Below are 15,951 nucleotides of genomic sequence, written 5' to 3' on the forward strand. Positions count from 1 at the left end.
TTAAAAATAGCAGCACCAATCAGTGTTTGGATGCCAGAGCTGATGAGAACTCATAATGGGGCATAATGGGCTCAGTTGAAGAACTACTGAGTTGTCGCTTTGAGGAAACTTGGAGCACACTATCTGACATGTTTTCAGTGCTTTGAGTGCAGATACCAAACAAGTTTTTATCATCTTTGTGGCTTGACAGAATTGGACATGAAACAGGTGCATAATCTCTGCAAAAAAAAAATGGAGATATTTCTAAATATAATGATAAACCACACTGTCACTGCTTTGAAAAGAAGTTAGGAGCATAACCAGTGTCGGTTAGATGGGAAAAAATAAAAAATAAAATGAAACTGACAACAGCGCATAATGCATGATAATGGGAATTCAAAAACAGTTCTATTTTCAGTAGATGAATGTAGACTTGTGTTGGGGGCTTTGAAAGCGAATGGGTGAGTGTTATTGGTGGTGACGAGGTATTCTGAATATAGACGCACTGAGCAAATCATCTGATTAAAATCCTGTCCTGGTCAATGCACGGCTTTAGTGCAAATTCTAACATATAAAAAGAGCCCTTAGGAGGAAACTTATAAACCATGGCGATGAACATACAGTATATAGTGCTATAGATAGGCACAAGGGAGCGGGAAAGAAGGAGGGATGACATAAAGAGACAAAAAGCATGATGGGGGATAGTCACATGGGGCAGATATATCATAAAATGTGTCAAATGGAAAGTGTTCTTTACTGAATTCCTCACATACATCAGCAAAACTCCTCATAACCGCACCCTGCCTGCTAACCGCTACCACCCAGTGACCTCACTACCCCAATGACTTCATCACCCTTCGCCCTCCCTGTCCCGACCTTTGTTCCTTGTGATTGGGATGATGTCCCGCACAGAGGGAGACAGGCAGAAGATGTGTCCACCCTGGATCCGTCCCTCTGTCTCCACGTAATCCTCGAAGGAGCAGTTGACCCCCGCTGACAGATCAGGCACGTTACGAGCCTGGAGGACCAGCTAGAGAGGGAGAAAGAGAGGGACAATCAACGCAAGATCAATGGAAGGACATGGTGTACATGGATTGTTATAAGATATGACATGAGGGTTAATGGGCGTTGGGGTGCGGGGTGTATGTGTGACAGCGGAGGGAGTAAAGGAGGGAGAGTGCATGTGTGTGTGCATGTGTGCGTCAGTCGGAGGCAGCTATTACAGCAAGGTTAATGTGTACGTGTTAATGTGCAGAGAGAAAGTGAGGCAAACTGTAATCAGTCAAACCTGTGTGGTTACACCGAGGAGGGACTGACAGAGTGAGCGCTCTCACACGGACACACACACACACACACACACACTTACAGATTTCCATGCTATAGATGGCAAGACGGGGACAAGAAAGTTCCTAATTAAATCTACACATACATACTCTACAGCTGCATCCTTGGCTGTGACTTTTACATGACTTTTCATCACTAAAGGATAATGTGAACATCATTACAATTGTAGCAAGCATCAGAGCATTGAGACAGGGGCTGCAGAAACACAATGTACACCGCCTACAGCTACACGCTGTGATCTGTCTGTCATTATCACCCTTTTTCTGTAACAGATTTCCCTGTTGCTGTACCGGTTTGTTGATGACAACGTTTTAAACATGGACAATAACAAAAGACTTGCTCCACTTTGTACAAATTGTACTTTGCACGTCACTTACAACTCAAACTCATGTCTTAAAGTGATGCGTTGTTGCCCAATTAGACCTGAAAACAATTTCTCCATCTCTCTTTGGAGGAATTTGTGGTTTTTGAGGCATTTTGAGGCATTTTACTCACAGTTTTGTCACTCTCCACTAATGTATATGCAGCTGGCATTAAAGATAATCAAGCTGGCAAAAAGGCAGTGCAGCAGACTTTTTAGTTACATTCACATCTTCAACGAGAAGATAGAAATTAATCATGGCACCACTGTTTAATGCTTCATGGAACAGGTATATAAGCTCTTTCCAGTCACAGGGGTTTCATAACATAATAAGTCTATCCCTTTATTGCTTAAACTGTACTACTGTGTAATTTGCACTACAACTGGGACAAGAGCAGACTTACCTGGACCTCAGACATGGTGACAGAGATATTTCCTGGCTTAACGCTGAGCTCCACACACTGCCTCTGGTCGGACGCAAACCTCTGTGGCTCTCCTGCTCGCTCACATCGGTCCTTGCGTGAACAACTGTGGAGCAGCAGCAAAAGAGAAAGGTCAGAGAAAGGATAGAGGAAGTGGTTAGGAGAAGTTGATGAGGAGAGGAGAGGTGAGAAGAGAAGCAGGGAAGGAACGGTGAGAGTGAGACAAGGAGGAGAGGGCAGACAGAGGATGTGAGGAACTCTTAAGCTAATATGACAATCATATTAAAATGAAAAACATGCACAGCCATCACCGTCACACAGATATGGGAGCAATAATAGAAGACAAATAGGCTAATAGCTCCCCCTGCCATTACTGCAGGCCTTTACATCATTACCTTATTGGCCCTGACATTTGTCCAAGAACCGCTAAGCTATATGAACATCCCGTGCCCCTCATCTTTTCAGTTCACAGCCCCACCCAATTCAAACTCCCTGGAAGATATACGGGCGATCATTAAAGCTTCCTTGAGCCGTAAAAATGATACAATTCCTACCAGTTGCATATCAATGGGGTCAGCAGTTTCCCCCGCTTATTACGAGCCTACTGATCGTGCTAAAAATCAGCATACAGCCCCATATTGAAGTGGTTTTACTATTAGCTATTCATAATGCATTAGCTATCACTTCAACTTCACGTTAACAACAACTGGTCCCGGGTGTGAGAGGAAAGTGCTGACGCGGTGCTCCATAAGGCCTCAACAATAAGCGGGAGGCAGAGAAAACGCTAACTGCCTCCTCTGCGCAGAAGCCTGCCATCCCCTCGTTTAGTTAGCCTTCACTCACGCTCAGCAAGAAAAAGCTGTCGCCAACCACTCTCCCGAGAGTCACAAACACACACACACACACCACTGTACAGGCATGAGCAGAGATGCACAAAGGTATGCACACATTTTCTCATTATAGACCTCTTTTCCTGCTCCTCTGGTGTGTGACTGTGTGAAGTTGTGTGAATGAAGTGTGCTCATTTGTCTGTGAGCACCTGCATGTGTGTGTGTGTGTGTCTGTGTGTATACCCCGTTCAATTCCACTGTTGATTGAAACGACCATAGCTCTTAATAAGATGTGGCTAAAAGCACCAGGGGGCTGAAATGAGGCTTATAAATAATTTGCCTATTAATACATGCCCATTTTGTTCAAGGGCCTCAGCCTGATTTGGCAACACTATCAGGTAAGAAATGAGCGAGCTGCATCCAAGACCCAAGGTCAAAAATTAGCCCAAATGGAAGGTTATCACTGGTTCAAGTCCATCATGACGGTGTGTGTAATTTCTAAGATGTGTGTGTGTGGGTCTGAAGGAACGAAGAAACGCAGGTGGTGTGTGTGTGTGTGTGTGTGTGTGTGCCTTCAGGAAAGACAGGTTGATATGTTTTGTAAGTTTAATTAAAGCACTGAGAGATGGCATTATGCCAAATGCTTGAGGTGTTCCAAATGTGGTTTAACATCCCGTCACCTTTTAATAACATGTAACTGTTTTCACACTCTCCTGTGCGCACACACACACACACACACACACACACACACTCCCTCGAGTCAAAGGGAGGAAATGGAGAGATTACACAGTATATATATCTGACACATAGTTACTGTATCAACTCTATACTTGTGAGTGATTAGATTTATTTTCTAGGCTACAAATATCCTCTTTCACTGTTGCAATTCCAACCTTTAACAGTAATATTAAAGCAAACATAAAACCCATTCCATAGTCCGAGAAGTGACTAATCCTTAATCTGCTGCCAAAAAGTTAGCATTTAAGTATTAAAAAGTGAATATGCAGTAAACTATGTTTACAACTCACCCACAAAAACAAGCTAAATACCACCAAGATAAATGGGAGTGTCAGTGATGTGGGCTGCCAGGCTGTGTTGTTATTTATGTGCTATTAACAGGTTTAGCTGGCTGACAGACTAACACAGGATAAATGTATCTCTACAGGCAGGGAGCTTCCAAGTTGTAATGAGTCATAATTATGAGACTAATTAATGTGGTGGTGGAGGCACTTTACAAAAGTTATTACAGTGTGCTAACAATTGTTTCTGAGGTCAAGCCGAATTCAATGCAGCAACTGGCTTCCTCTCATCCCACTTCTATTCTGAGTGCAGCGTTCAGGGACTACAATTTGTTCTCTGTACGTGTCAGCCTGTCTAGACTTACACTGAGCGATTGGACAACTGTTTACCAAGAGCACAAATTTGTTGAAAATGCTCAACACATTCAACTTTGCGTGGAATATGTGGAAAAAAGCGCGAACCGAGCTGATAACATAAGCAGCGTTAGTACATTGGATCTGATCACTGATAACTTCAGCAGTTCAAGCCTTCATGCTCTGATTTTCAGTTGATTATGAGTTGAAAATAACCACTTGGAGAGCAGATCTGAATTCTATTTTAGGGGATTTGCCCTTTAAACAAAAAAATTGGAATCTGATGGATGACAAAAGGCTCCTGCGCTTAATGTGCAAGTGTTCAGGTGAGTACTTCCACTCAAACATGATTAGCTGACACACACCTACAACATCTCAATACGTTTTTCACAATTATCTACTATACAATACAATGGGCTGCATTCAAGGGTTACTGGGGTGAAGCGTGTTAATGTGTGCATGAGTGTGTGTGCGGTACTTACACATTGTGGAGGACACACCATCCACAGTGAGGGTCTCTGGAGCCCAAACACTCCCCACAAGTGGTGTACTGCTCACAGCTCTCCACTGGAACTCTCACCACCTAGGGAGAAAGACAGAGGGGAGGAGAGAGGGAGAGGGAGAGGGAGAAATAATTAGCATCCTCGTTGTAATCAAACTCGTAAAATGATCAGTATATTCAGCTGGATGGAGATGAGCATCTGACAGCTTGTCAGACTGATTCAATTCGGCAGACAGTCAGAGTGTGTGTGCACGTTAGTACGCGAGTCTGTGAGAAGTGTGTGTCTCTTTGTGCGCGTGTGTGTTCTGGTGGTCGATTCTGATCCAGCGGCGTGTAACAGCTTCCAGTGAGGCGTGTACAGGAGAGGCCTCGCAATGCATGCTGGGACACCTGACAGGTGGCCATGGCAACAGTGCTGTGATTGACAGGTGACCTCAAAAACCAATGGGGGGCAGAGGAGCAGAAGGACCGACCCCCAGTGTGTGTGTGTGTGCGCGCATGTGTGTGTGTGTGTATGAGAGACAGAGGAGAAATTGAAGTGTCTTTACAGAGCCTGTGCAACAAGATCTTAGTGCATCTATGTGACAAGACTTGCTGTGCCTGTGTGTGTGTCTCACTCATTCTCAGCCATACTGCATGTACAAGCTCGGTGACAGGCTACAGATGTTGCCCAAGAAACCAGATCAAGTGTTCAAGTTAGCCCTCAACTCTTGTTAAAGGTGATGACAGATGGTTCACAACATGGCCCCGATGGGTCTGAAAGTGTGTGAGTATTTCGAGACATTCGCGAGAGCTTGAGTGTGTTTAAGTGTGTGACAGACAGATTGCTAGCATATGCGCAGACTGCTAGTGTGTGACAAAATGGGCACGTGTGTTTGCACGTCTGTGTGTGCACATGTGTGGAAAGTGTCAGTGCCACATTTAACTTTTCTCCACCATCGGGCCCCAAGTTGATGAGCCGCTTGATCTCCGTTTCATGATGTGTGTGTGTGTGTGTATCAAATTGCAACTGTGGACTAGTTTTAAACCCGCTGATCAGTAAGTAACAACCCTACCCTGGGGTATTGCTATTATAGCGTGGACACACACACACACACACACACAGATGAAACCATGAGAACCCCATCCAAGTGGTATGTGAGGACTAAAGTAGTGTATGGCCCAGTGGGGGCTGACTTTTTTATGAGGGCGTGTTGAGAGGGGGGAAGACAGCGAGATGTATGGAGGGATAAGAGAAAAGAAAAACATAAGGCAGAAAGAGTGCAGAGGCCTGAGGTATGAGATAAAGCTGGTTAGCTGCAGGACGGAAACCAGGCGGACAAAAGAACGCGGCACTGAAATATGAAAACTGGGATTCCTGCGTGAGCTTTGAGTACAGCGCAGATATGAGATAGATACGACATGATGGAACTCATTTATGCTCCAAAATGTCTTGTATCAGACAGGTCTTTGAACAATACTGCTCACACAGAGGGCAGGCGGACAAAAAAAACGTGACACTGTGTAGCACTAATCCCCCTTTTCTTTCTTTTCTCTCATCCTGTCATTTTTTTACACATTTACTTACTGCCATTTCTCTCTATGCTCCTTGTTTCTCTGCCCCACAATCGTCACTCCAAGATTCATTCTTCTCTGAGCATCTCATTCATTCGTTCTACTGACTGAAACATACTATTACTCTTCCAATTTAAAGTCAATACAGACCTCAGTACAGTAGCTTTTCGAGCTGGCTAAGTGCCCAGAGAAATAAAGACAGATGAAATGATGCAAACGAGCAATAGTGGGGACCGGAGGGGGAAGAGAGGGAGGTGGTCATCTGCTGGAAGTGCTGGCTGGATGGATGAATGGAGGGAAAGAGAGGTGTAATGGAAGACACACACGGGGCGAATCGACGAGGACATTGTGCTGAGTAGATGGGATATGGTGGCAGACGGCTGCTATGTGTCATTGTCAGAACGAGTGAGTCTAGTTTTCATTTGAAAGGAGTGCTGAAAAAGGGATGGAACAAGGGATTGGTGTGTCTTAGATAATAAAAGGATGACAGAGGGGGGAAAGGAGTGAGAATGAATGAGCAGATAATGGATAGATGCATGAGGGAAAAGCAGCCATAGTTCAGGATATGTGACTGGACACCTTGGGAGAAAGAAATCATCGCAGGATGTCTTTCATATAGTTTATGATTGAACAAAAAAAAAAAAAAAGAGAGAGAGAGAAATGGAGAATGGCCTGTTCCTCATATTATCATGGACGCGCACCAATTCCACCCCTCCTCTCCATAAATCATTATGACTGTGATTAAGGACAATAGTTCACATGAATCACACTACACTATGGATCCTTGGTGAGCTAGCACGACCTTATCACTGCCCTGTGTAATGATAGATATGGCCTCTTGTTCATAATTGTTCCTGTACAAGTAGTAGTGAAGCCACCATGGGCTCTATTCAGCGGGAGTGGCATGGAGCTGTTGATGTGGCAGGGGGCTATGATGGTTTTTTCCCAGTAGGGATATAAAATGCTTTACTGGAGCTGGGAATGTGCTTGTATAACTACATGTGGATCCAAAAAATGTGTGCCTGCGTGTGTGTTGGGAATGCCGCTTACCCACAGACACACAGGCTCCCTTCGCTGTCTCCCTCTTTCTGTCTCTCTCGATGGCTCTTTTAATGAAAGCCAATTCCCGACAGCGTGCCACATTACTCCTTTAAATGACCTTATAAACCAAGCCCACCATCTCCTCTCTCTTGCCATCTCCTTATTTACAATAGCATCCACTGCAGTAACTCAATTCCCCTACCTCACTCTCTCTTCCTCAGTTGCCAGCCCTGTACACTGACCATATCACAATGCCATGACATCTCCTTTCTGCTATAAACTTTCCACCTTTCCTCTCCAATCTGTTTTTACAGAGCGCTATCACCTGCCTTTAAATGTCCAGCTAACAGGCTTTGCGACGGTCACCCCCAAAACCCGTAGGACCTGTAAAGCTTTCAGCGCAGCTTTTCATTGGTTGTTAAATCTAAAGACATAAAAGGATCGGCCTTGTTTCGGCTTCTTTTTTTAACATTCAAACACGGGGGAGTCTATAGAAGAAAAGAGGGAGGGGGGTTGCAGAGGAGTTGTCTACCAGAAGGGAGCCTCTTCTCTGGGTTACACTGTCTGGGAGCCAAGAGGAGGAAATCGCAGTTTATTTTCAGTTATTTTTAGATATCTGCATGAGACTCTGCATCATAAATTAGTAACGCTCGTGCTTCCTTGAACAGCTACCACTGAACCTCATGCGCTTAACACTTGACCTCATATGGCTCTAATCCCGCTGCACATGGGACCAATAGGGCAGACATTTGGTTTTACTGGGAAGCTCCCAAAGGTCAAAGTGTAGGACGCCAATTTCAGGAAAGAAATATACAGTCAGCTCTCAATAGATTCATCTAAGAAAACGGCGTGCATTTGGGGGAAAAAAGTCACATGTTCAGTTTCCAGAAAAAAATAAATCTCAGTAATGTCATAAACTTGTGGCTCTTTTATTGCTCCTCTCCTTTGATCCAAACCTTGCTCTGTAATCGTAACTAGCTGTGGTTAGGCAGACAAGAAATTCAGAGAAAGCGGTCCAATTTAAGCTAAAACTTAAATGCAAAATACATTTTCCCTGCTTGGGATTTTCTCAACCAGCTGCTGACAGAAGAAGCAGAGAGCAGGAGAAGGAGGATGAGGAGGGAGGGGGAAGGTGAGGAGAGGTTCCCATCTATCATCACCCCTCCATCATTCCTCCATCTGTAAACTGACGTTAAACACACACCTGCGTTATTTCAATCGGTCAATCATCCCTCAATTTCTTGCGGTTTAATCTGTGCTGGCAGTGAACAGCCATGTGGATAAAAAATAAAAAAAATAAAATCTATATCTACCAACATAACCGCTAAATGCCACAAGACAACAGCGAGGGTCACAGAAATAGAAATAAGAAGACAGATACAGCTGGACTTGTTTCTAAGGCTGCAATTGTCGCTCCAAAATGTGTTGCCGCTGTCATTACTGTGATGTGACTGTAATTCATGTTGTCACCTTCTGCTTTGGCATCAGTGTGACATGTCTGTATTGGATCCTTAGAAATGGGAGTTTTGCCAGCCCCTAGGAGCTTTCCCTTTCCCGGCTATCCCTTAGGTGTAGGGCAGAAACACGGCTCTCAACGGGGTGTCCGTGTAAGTGAGCTAGTTGTTCCAGCGCTGGAATACCTGCTCAGGGGGGAGGGAGCGAGTTGGGGGGGGGTTGCTGTATCAAAGGCTGGGTTAGCATGTGTGCATTGACTGGATTGTAAGGGGCTTACGAGATCAATGGCTGGCTAGGAGCTCGATGTGTTGACTGATTGGAGATAAGCAGCAAAGCAAACAAGACTCTGGGAGCTTGGCACTGAAAAGGAAGGAGAGGTGCTGAAGGACGGGTGCAGAGAGGGAGGATGGGTAAGGGGACAAACAAAAAGTGAGAAACAGCGAGCCCATCATTGTGTTCCATCGAAAACTCATCTGCTGTCACATTCAATTTGCTGAATGATGTCCAAATACTAAATCACTGTTACACTGCAGAGATGTTATTGACAGATCTGGCCATTGTGGTCAACTCAAATTGTTTGCTGCAGACCTGTTAGTGAATTAGGTCTTTATGTGTCGCATTGGAAGAAAATAGTGTCCACTGTGACAGCAGTAATCTCTTGTTTTCTCTATCAAAACTTATACCTGCAGTATTTTTTGCGCCCACTGGCCTTCGTACCTCCCTCGCTATCTTTATCTCTTTCATACTGTGTTTTGTCTGGTGTTTCTCCCTCCCAATCTGCTCTCCTTCTCTTTTCCCTCTCTAATTTATCTTTTTATCCTCCTTCTCCAGCACTGGGCTCAATTATTCATCTGCTCCATTGTTTTTCCTCTTCTGAAATACTGTTTTGATCTCTTCTTCTGTACTCCATCCCGGTGAAAAAGAGAGGCAGATCAAACAACGTATTTATTTGTCATTTGTGTGTGCACACATCGTGAGTTCAAGGCCAATAAAGATGACAACTCAAATCCCCTTCTCCTAGGAAAATGCTATGAGACAACACATAAACAGTACACACACACACACACACACACACACACACACACACACACACACACAATGACATTGCGCTACAGCTGTGCTTCCTCATCGTATGCGTGTGTTTGTAAGCACTTTCAAACTAATACAGAAGAACCTTCAAATAACATTGTAGTAAAACATCTGAAAAGCATTCACACAACCTCTGAAAAATCCCATGGCCATTAAAATTAATCTCTATGCATCTTTGTCGAAGAAAAATTGACAAAACATTGTCTTTGAAGAAAGGGATATCTGAAGTAACTGCAAGAATAAATCAACAGTTGGGACTGGCTACAATAACAAAATAAAGCGAAAACCTAGAGAGTAAAAAAGTAAGGCAAACCAAACTTAGAAAAATAAAGATATGAGACCTCATCCCTCTTCTCCTGATCACATGGACATTCCCATTAACTCTTCCAAAAAGAGCGAATCTCAAACTATGTCAATACGCTATCTCACTCTTTGTGTCGCCATTCGTCCATAATACTCTGTCCCTCTTGTGAGAGAGGGCCTGATAGAAAAAGAGAGAAGAACAAAGTGGAAAACTGAGACACAGACAAAGGATGAAACAGAGATTGAAAAAGCACAGAAAACAAAGAATTGGAACAAAGAGACTGTAGAGAGAGAGAAAGAGAGAGAAAGAGGTAAATGTGACCGGCTAAGGTAGACAGGCCTAGGGGTCTTCTAATTAAGTGAGGATGGGAGAGGCCGGCGGCCTGGTAAATGACTCTGTCACTTTAGTAAATGGACTTGGTGAGGAGTGAGGAGCCACACAGCTGGCATTTCCATTAGCACTGCCAAGCGACCCACCACCATATACACAGGCCGAGAGAAGCAAAAGAGAGAAACGGGGGGAGAAAAAAAAAAAGAGGACAAATGCTGCTTTTCTTTATTTTCTTTCACAGGAGTCGCTGTGTGGAAGTCATGCCTGGTAGCTGTGTGGATGGATAGCGACTGAAAAGCTGGGAAAGAAGTAAACAAAATCTGTGTGATTGACTTTGTGCTCATGTGTATGCTGTCATTCAAAATTACTGCCAGCTAGTTTTACAGGGATTTTGGAACATAACAATGACTAAGTTGTGAATTAGAGAGAAAGGGTTGAAACAAATATACCTCACAACAAGCGCAAGTCATGTAAAAACAGTCAGATCTGATTCATATTTATCATGTTTTCTATGTTGCCATATTTCTGGCTTGTACCGAGGGAAGAAAATGCTAAATTAATACGCACAACTATGATTCATGTGAGAGACAGATACTCGACTTTGACCTTATAGTTATTATGAGTGCTGAAACAATTGGTCACCTAATCAAATCAAAGAAGTAGTCTCACAATTTAGCATTGAAGGATGGTCCAGCCTGATGCAGTAGAGGCAGAGATGCCGGACCCTACTTTTCTCATAATGCAACTTAATAGCATCTTTCATTAGACTCCCCTTGCCTGGTGCACTCCCAAGTCTTTCAAGCTCCATGCTTCCAGTTTGTAACGCATGCTCTACCCAATACCCCTCATGGCTTCATCTTTTTTCAATATTTGAAAAAAAATCTAGAAAATAAAAGCCAGAGAAGACGGTATATATCTATTTTTACAGGCTGATTAGTACTCCTCATGGCGAGGAAACTGATCTTCATGTCAAATTGGGGGACTGCCCCTTTAATATATCATGCAAAAATGGTTAACGTTTACCTGCTCAGGTTTCTGTAATGTGACCCTTGGCTGCTTCAAATCAAAGCAATTCAGAAATCACCTGGGGCTGCGGAAACATGTGATGGACGGTTTTCACAAATATTTTCTCATAGACAAAAGGATTCATTTAAAAAACGGAACAAATTAACCAATAATGAAAATAATCATTAGTTACAGCCTTAGCTATTATGCGCAAATGTCTTCCCAACTGTCCTTTTGTAATTTCTGACAGAGAGAAACTGGAAGAAAATTTGCCATTCTGCTTTTCCACTCAGACTTTTCCCCATATAATACTTCATAACTGGGTCTTACGAGGCCTGCTGTGCATGCATTTGAAAAGAAATTTGACTCAAATCAAAACAATTCCCTGCGCTGTCATGCATGAGCGACACTTCATTGTCCTACCAAGAGTGGCTTGTGGTTAAAGCGCGGGTCTGAACACAGTGATGTGCCACTCGGAGCGGCTCCACGCACCATGCCAGCTTTTGATTGGCCTCATCCAATGACATCCAATCAGTCAGAGCCACGTCTTTCCGCCCCAATCACTGTCAAGCAACAAGAGGACCGATTGTACGGCCGATTGATAGAGATGAGAAGAGATGGGAGGAGGGGGAGATGGAGGGGGAGAGAAACCATTAACCTCCCTATCCATCTCGTCCTCTTTCCTAACCCTATCAGTCTGCTCTATCACGCCATCCTTTGGGAAAAGACGGCGGAGTAAAACAGAGAGAGACGAGAAAAAGACAGAGCTATCTAGTGACAGCTAGACTTCCATTAGGACTGATAGCATCATGCCCAAGACAAGTGTCTGAGCACACTTTTCTGATGGGGCACGCACACACAATCAAGTACACACTTCTTTTTTTTTTCTTCTTTTTTTTTTTAAGGGAAAAACCATCTGATAGAGTGTTACAACAGGAAACAAGGAAGTGAGAGAAAAGGCAGGAAACACAATTAAGAGAAAATGAGAGGGAGAGAAGTGAAGTTTGACATATTAAGAGACATGGAAACCATCCCTCTCTAGCTAATGATGGCATCGTGGTCAATCTCCTCACATATCTGCCACTGTTTCATTAAAGTTTCATCAAATCACCGAAGAAAGGGGGAGCGAAGCAACAGTTAACAATTATTCTTATTATTGGTTCAACTGTAGATTATTTCTAAATTAATCAGTTCATTGTTTTGTCAGTAAAATTGTGAAAAATACCCAAGGTGACGTCATCAAGTTGCTTGTTCGTCTGAACAACAGTTTTAAACGCTTAGAAGTTTGCAGCCCACAAAAAGCAACAATCCTGACATTTTAGAAGCTGAAACCAGCAAATGCTTGAGATCCAGCTTGGCAAATGTAAATCAAGTTACTGACTATTTTCAATCAACTCATCAATTAATGAAGTGCGTCGTTTGGTTCTAGACAGGACCCTTTTGATGATAAGAGAGGCAGAGGGGAGTCAGATAAAGCAGGTCATTCTTACTATAAAACGTCCAAATCCATAATGGGGGCCGTGCACATGACACAAATCCACTTTCTTTTTCTTTGTTCAGTTCAGTTCTTTGTTTTTTATTCATACATTCCAGCCATTTTTGAGGTAATATTACTACATCAAATAGACTAATGTGGCATTACCAAAGAGAAAGTACAGACGTTTGGTGTTACAGAAAAGAACAAAAGGTGTATAAATGTGTATATCTACAGACATATGTGTGTGCACTAATGTATGATTAACAGTATTGTGTATGACTGAGTGTGAGCGCTCAGTCCCGTACTGACGACTGAACTATAATGGTATGAACTTTTGTAATTGAGGGCCATATACCTATATGGCTACACCACCACCCGCACCAGCACCTCTTCCTTCTACTTACTGGACCCCCGTCTTTACCTCGCCTCGCTGCACCAGGTCTATTAACATTTACATAACAATGACCACCTCCTTGCTCGAAGTCTGCGTGTGTGTGTGTGTGTGTGAAGTATAGGACATGCTAGAACTCACTCATGCTTTACACTGTCAAGCCATCGGGTGGAAAAGATGAAATTGGGGTCATGCTCATAAATCTAAGTGAACAGGTTGGATGCTTAGTGGACTCCGTTCATGAACAAAATTAAGGAAATCGGGATCGGTGGAGAAAAGTTCCTCCTCTTCTAGATTTGTTCAAGCAAATCACATTTCCTGTGTGCTCCAAACACACTCTGAGTAGCTGATGTTCAAATGCATGCAGCATTGTGCACTCGTTAACTTTCGGGAGATCATCAGCTGGCCAGGGTTTGATAAATAGTGGGAAATTAATCTTTGAGCTACTTAGAAGTGACTGATTAGCTGTATCTAGTTCACTAAAATGTCGGTCTTGATTGATACAACCAGCTGCTTATTATGTGTGTTGATGTCAGTCTGTGCTAATGTGTTTGCTAACGAGATTGGCAGCGAACCAGTAATATGTGAATGTAAACAGATCGACACACACACACACACACACACACACACAGAGGATTGATGTCTGACGAAACCCTATGGGTAAGATATTACTCGATGAAGCCTTGTTGAGAGAGCCAACAACACAATACAGACTTTTGTTTGCCATTGTAGGGACTCAAACCAACGTCTTGTGAATGGTGCAAGAACTTTGTGTGTGTGTGTGTGCGTGTGTGTGTGCGTGCATGAATACAGATTCCTTAGAGGGATGAGAGTCTCTGTGAAATGTGGAGGGGGAAATCTCTTTCAGATGCTGAATGGAAAGCAGACAATGGTGTTAGCCCACACACACAAACACACACACTCTATCTCACACACATATATATACTGTATATGTTTGAATATTGAAGTGTGTGTGCAGATGCAGATTTCTACAAAGACATGCAGATGTGGCTGAATCCATGCACGAGTCACTAGTACAAAATGGGATTGAGACATACATGGTTTTCTGCGCTCGCTCACACACACACACACACACACTGTAACACTCAGCATGCTTGACACTTGAACAAAGGTTGTCTCATGCATACACATAATACATCAAGCCCTCCAAGTCCTTCTGGTCTGTTTCCAGGACGCTCACACTTGCTCCAAACACAGTCCTCCTTCCCACACCAGAGCAGATGAATATTCATGCATTCAGCAATTAGCCAGCACCGCACACCACACCGCTATCATATGCATGGCTGCCATCAAAGACACAAGGATGTGTGCGTCCCTGTGTGTCTGACACTGAGGCTGAGTACATGCACAAAGATAGCACGCATGGCAGCTGTGACATCAAATTCAGTCAGAGCTTTCTACATTTTCGGCTATGAAACAGAAAAGGGAGCGATTTGATTTAATGATGGAAAATCTTGACTAAGCCAAGACACCAGATGACTTCCCACAGTGGCAGTTTTTGCACAGAAGAGAGATGCTGTAAGAAGTCAGTGTTTTTGAAGCCTTGAGTGACATTGTTCTTCGGGAAGCTTCTCACATTTTAACTTTAGCTAACAAGCGGCACAAGCAGCAACGAATTTGCTAATCTGAGAGCAAACATTTTCTCATTTACATGGTTTTGAGACATGAATATGGCAGTGTGTGTGCCTGTGTGTGTGTGTGTGTGTGTGTGTGTGTGTGTGTGTGTGTGTGTGTGTGTGTGTGTACAACTAGGGTTTGAGTGAATGGATCCTTATCGATATTGTCTTAAGTGTCAGCTGGAGCACACCTTTACCTGTTTGCTCAGACACACAAAGTCGAATGTGCAAATGTGATCACAAACACATACATCCTCAGCTGCAGTCAAAAATAAACTGATTTAAATTTCATGTAATAACATACTGTCTCATCACACACACACACACTCACATACTTAAACATACAGACAGCAGGCCGTCCCCTCCTGCTGTCATATCCTCCATTGATAATAATGACAGTGATGAATATAGCTGAAACAGAGCAAGTCATAAATCACTGGGCCTTGCCCCTAACTCTGACTCACCGCCTGGGCCTTCATTTGTGTATGTGTGTGTGTGTGTGTGTGTGTGTGTGTGTGAGAGAGAGAAAGAGAGAGAGAGAGAGAGGGGGGGGGGGACTAGAGAAGGGAGGACTTGTCGTGGGTCACGCATCAGTGAATATGTCCAGTGACACCTTAATGTGCTTGGCTTGTCTGAGGAACCCCCGCAGGCAACCAGCTACACACACACACACACACACACACACGCACACACACACACATAGACGTCTGCTCAAAGGATGAGAACAGGGTGGGGTGTATCTATTTCATGAGAAAATAGGGAAAATGGGAGCACAGTTGCATTCTGCATACAAGCTTTCTAGTGACTGTGTGTGTGTGTGTGTGTGTCTGAGTGTGTATGTGTGTAGTACAGTAGCG

The 15,951-nt window shown here is 43.6% G+C and overlaps 1 protein-coding gene across 1 annotated transcript in view; it reads right to left on the bottom strand.

Moving 5' to 3' along the window:
- plxna1b (plexin A1b) overlaps positions 1-15,951 on the bottom strand; it is a 185,363-nt gene that overhangs the window by 81,142 nt on the left and 88,270 nt on the right. The window contains exons 5-7 of the mRNA XM_070840141.1: positions 4,792-4,892; positions 2,089-2,212; positions 856-1,009 (exon numbers count right to left, since the gene is read on the bottom strand). Of these exons, the coding sequence (XP_070696242.1) occupies positions 856-1,009; positions 2,089-2,212; positions 4,792-4,892 (379 nt within the window). The remainder of the gene's footprint in view (positions 1-855; positions 1,010-2,088; positions 2,213-4,791; positions 4,893-15,951) is intronic.

This window comes from Pempheris klunzingeri, chromosome 2, assembly GCF_042242105.1.
Source record: "Pempheris klunzingeri isolate RE-2024b chromosome 2, fPemKlu1.hap1, whole genome shotgun sequence".
Taxonomy (NCBI): domain Eukaryota; kingdom Metazoa; phylum Chordata; class Actinopteri; order Acropomatiformes; family Pempheridae; genus Pempheris; species Pempheris klunzingeri.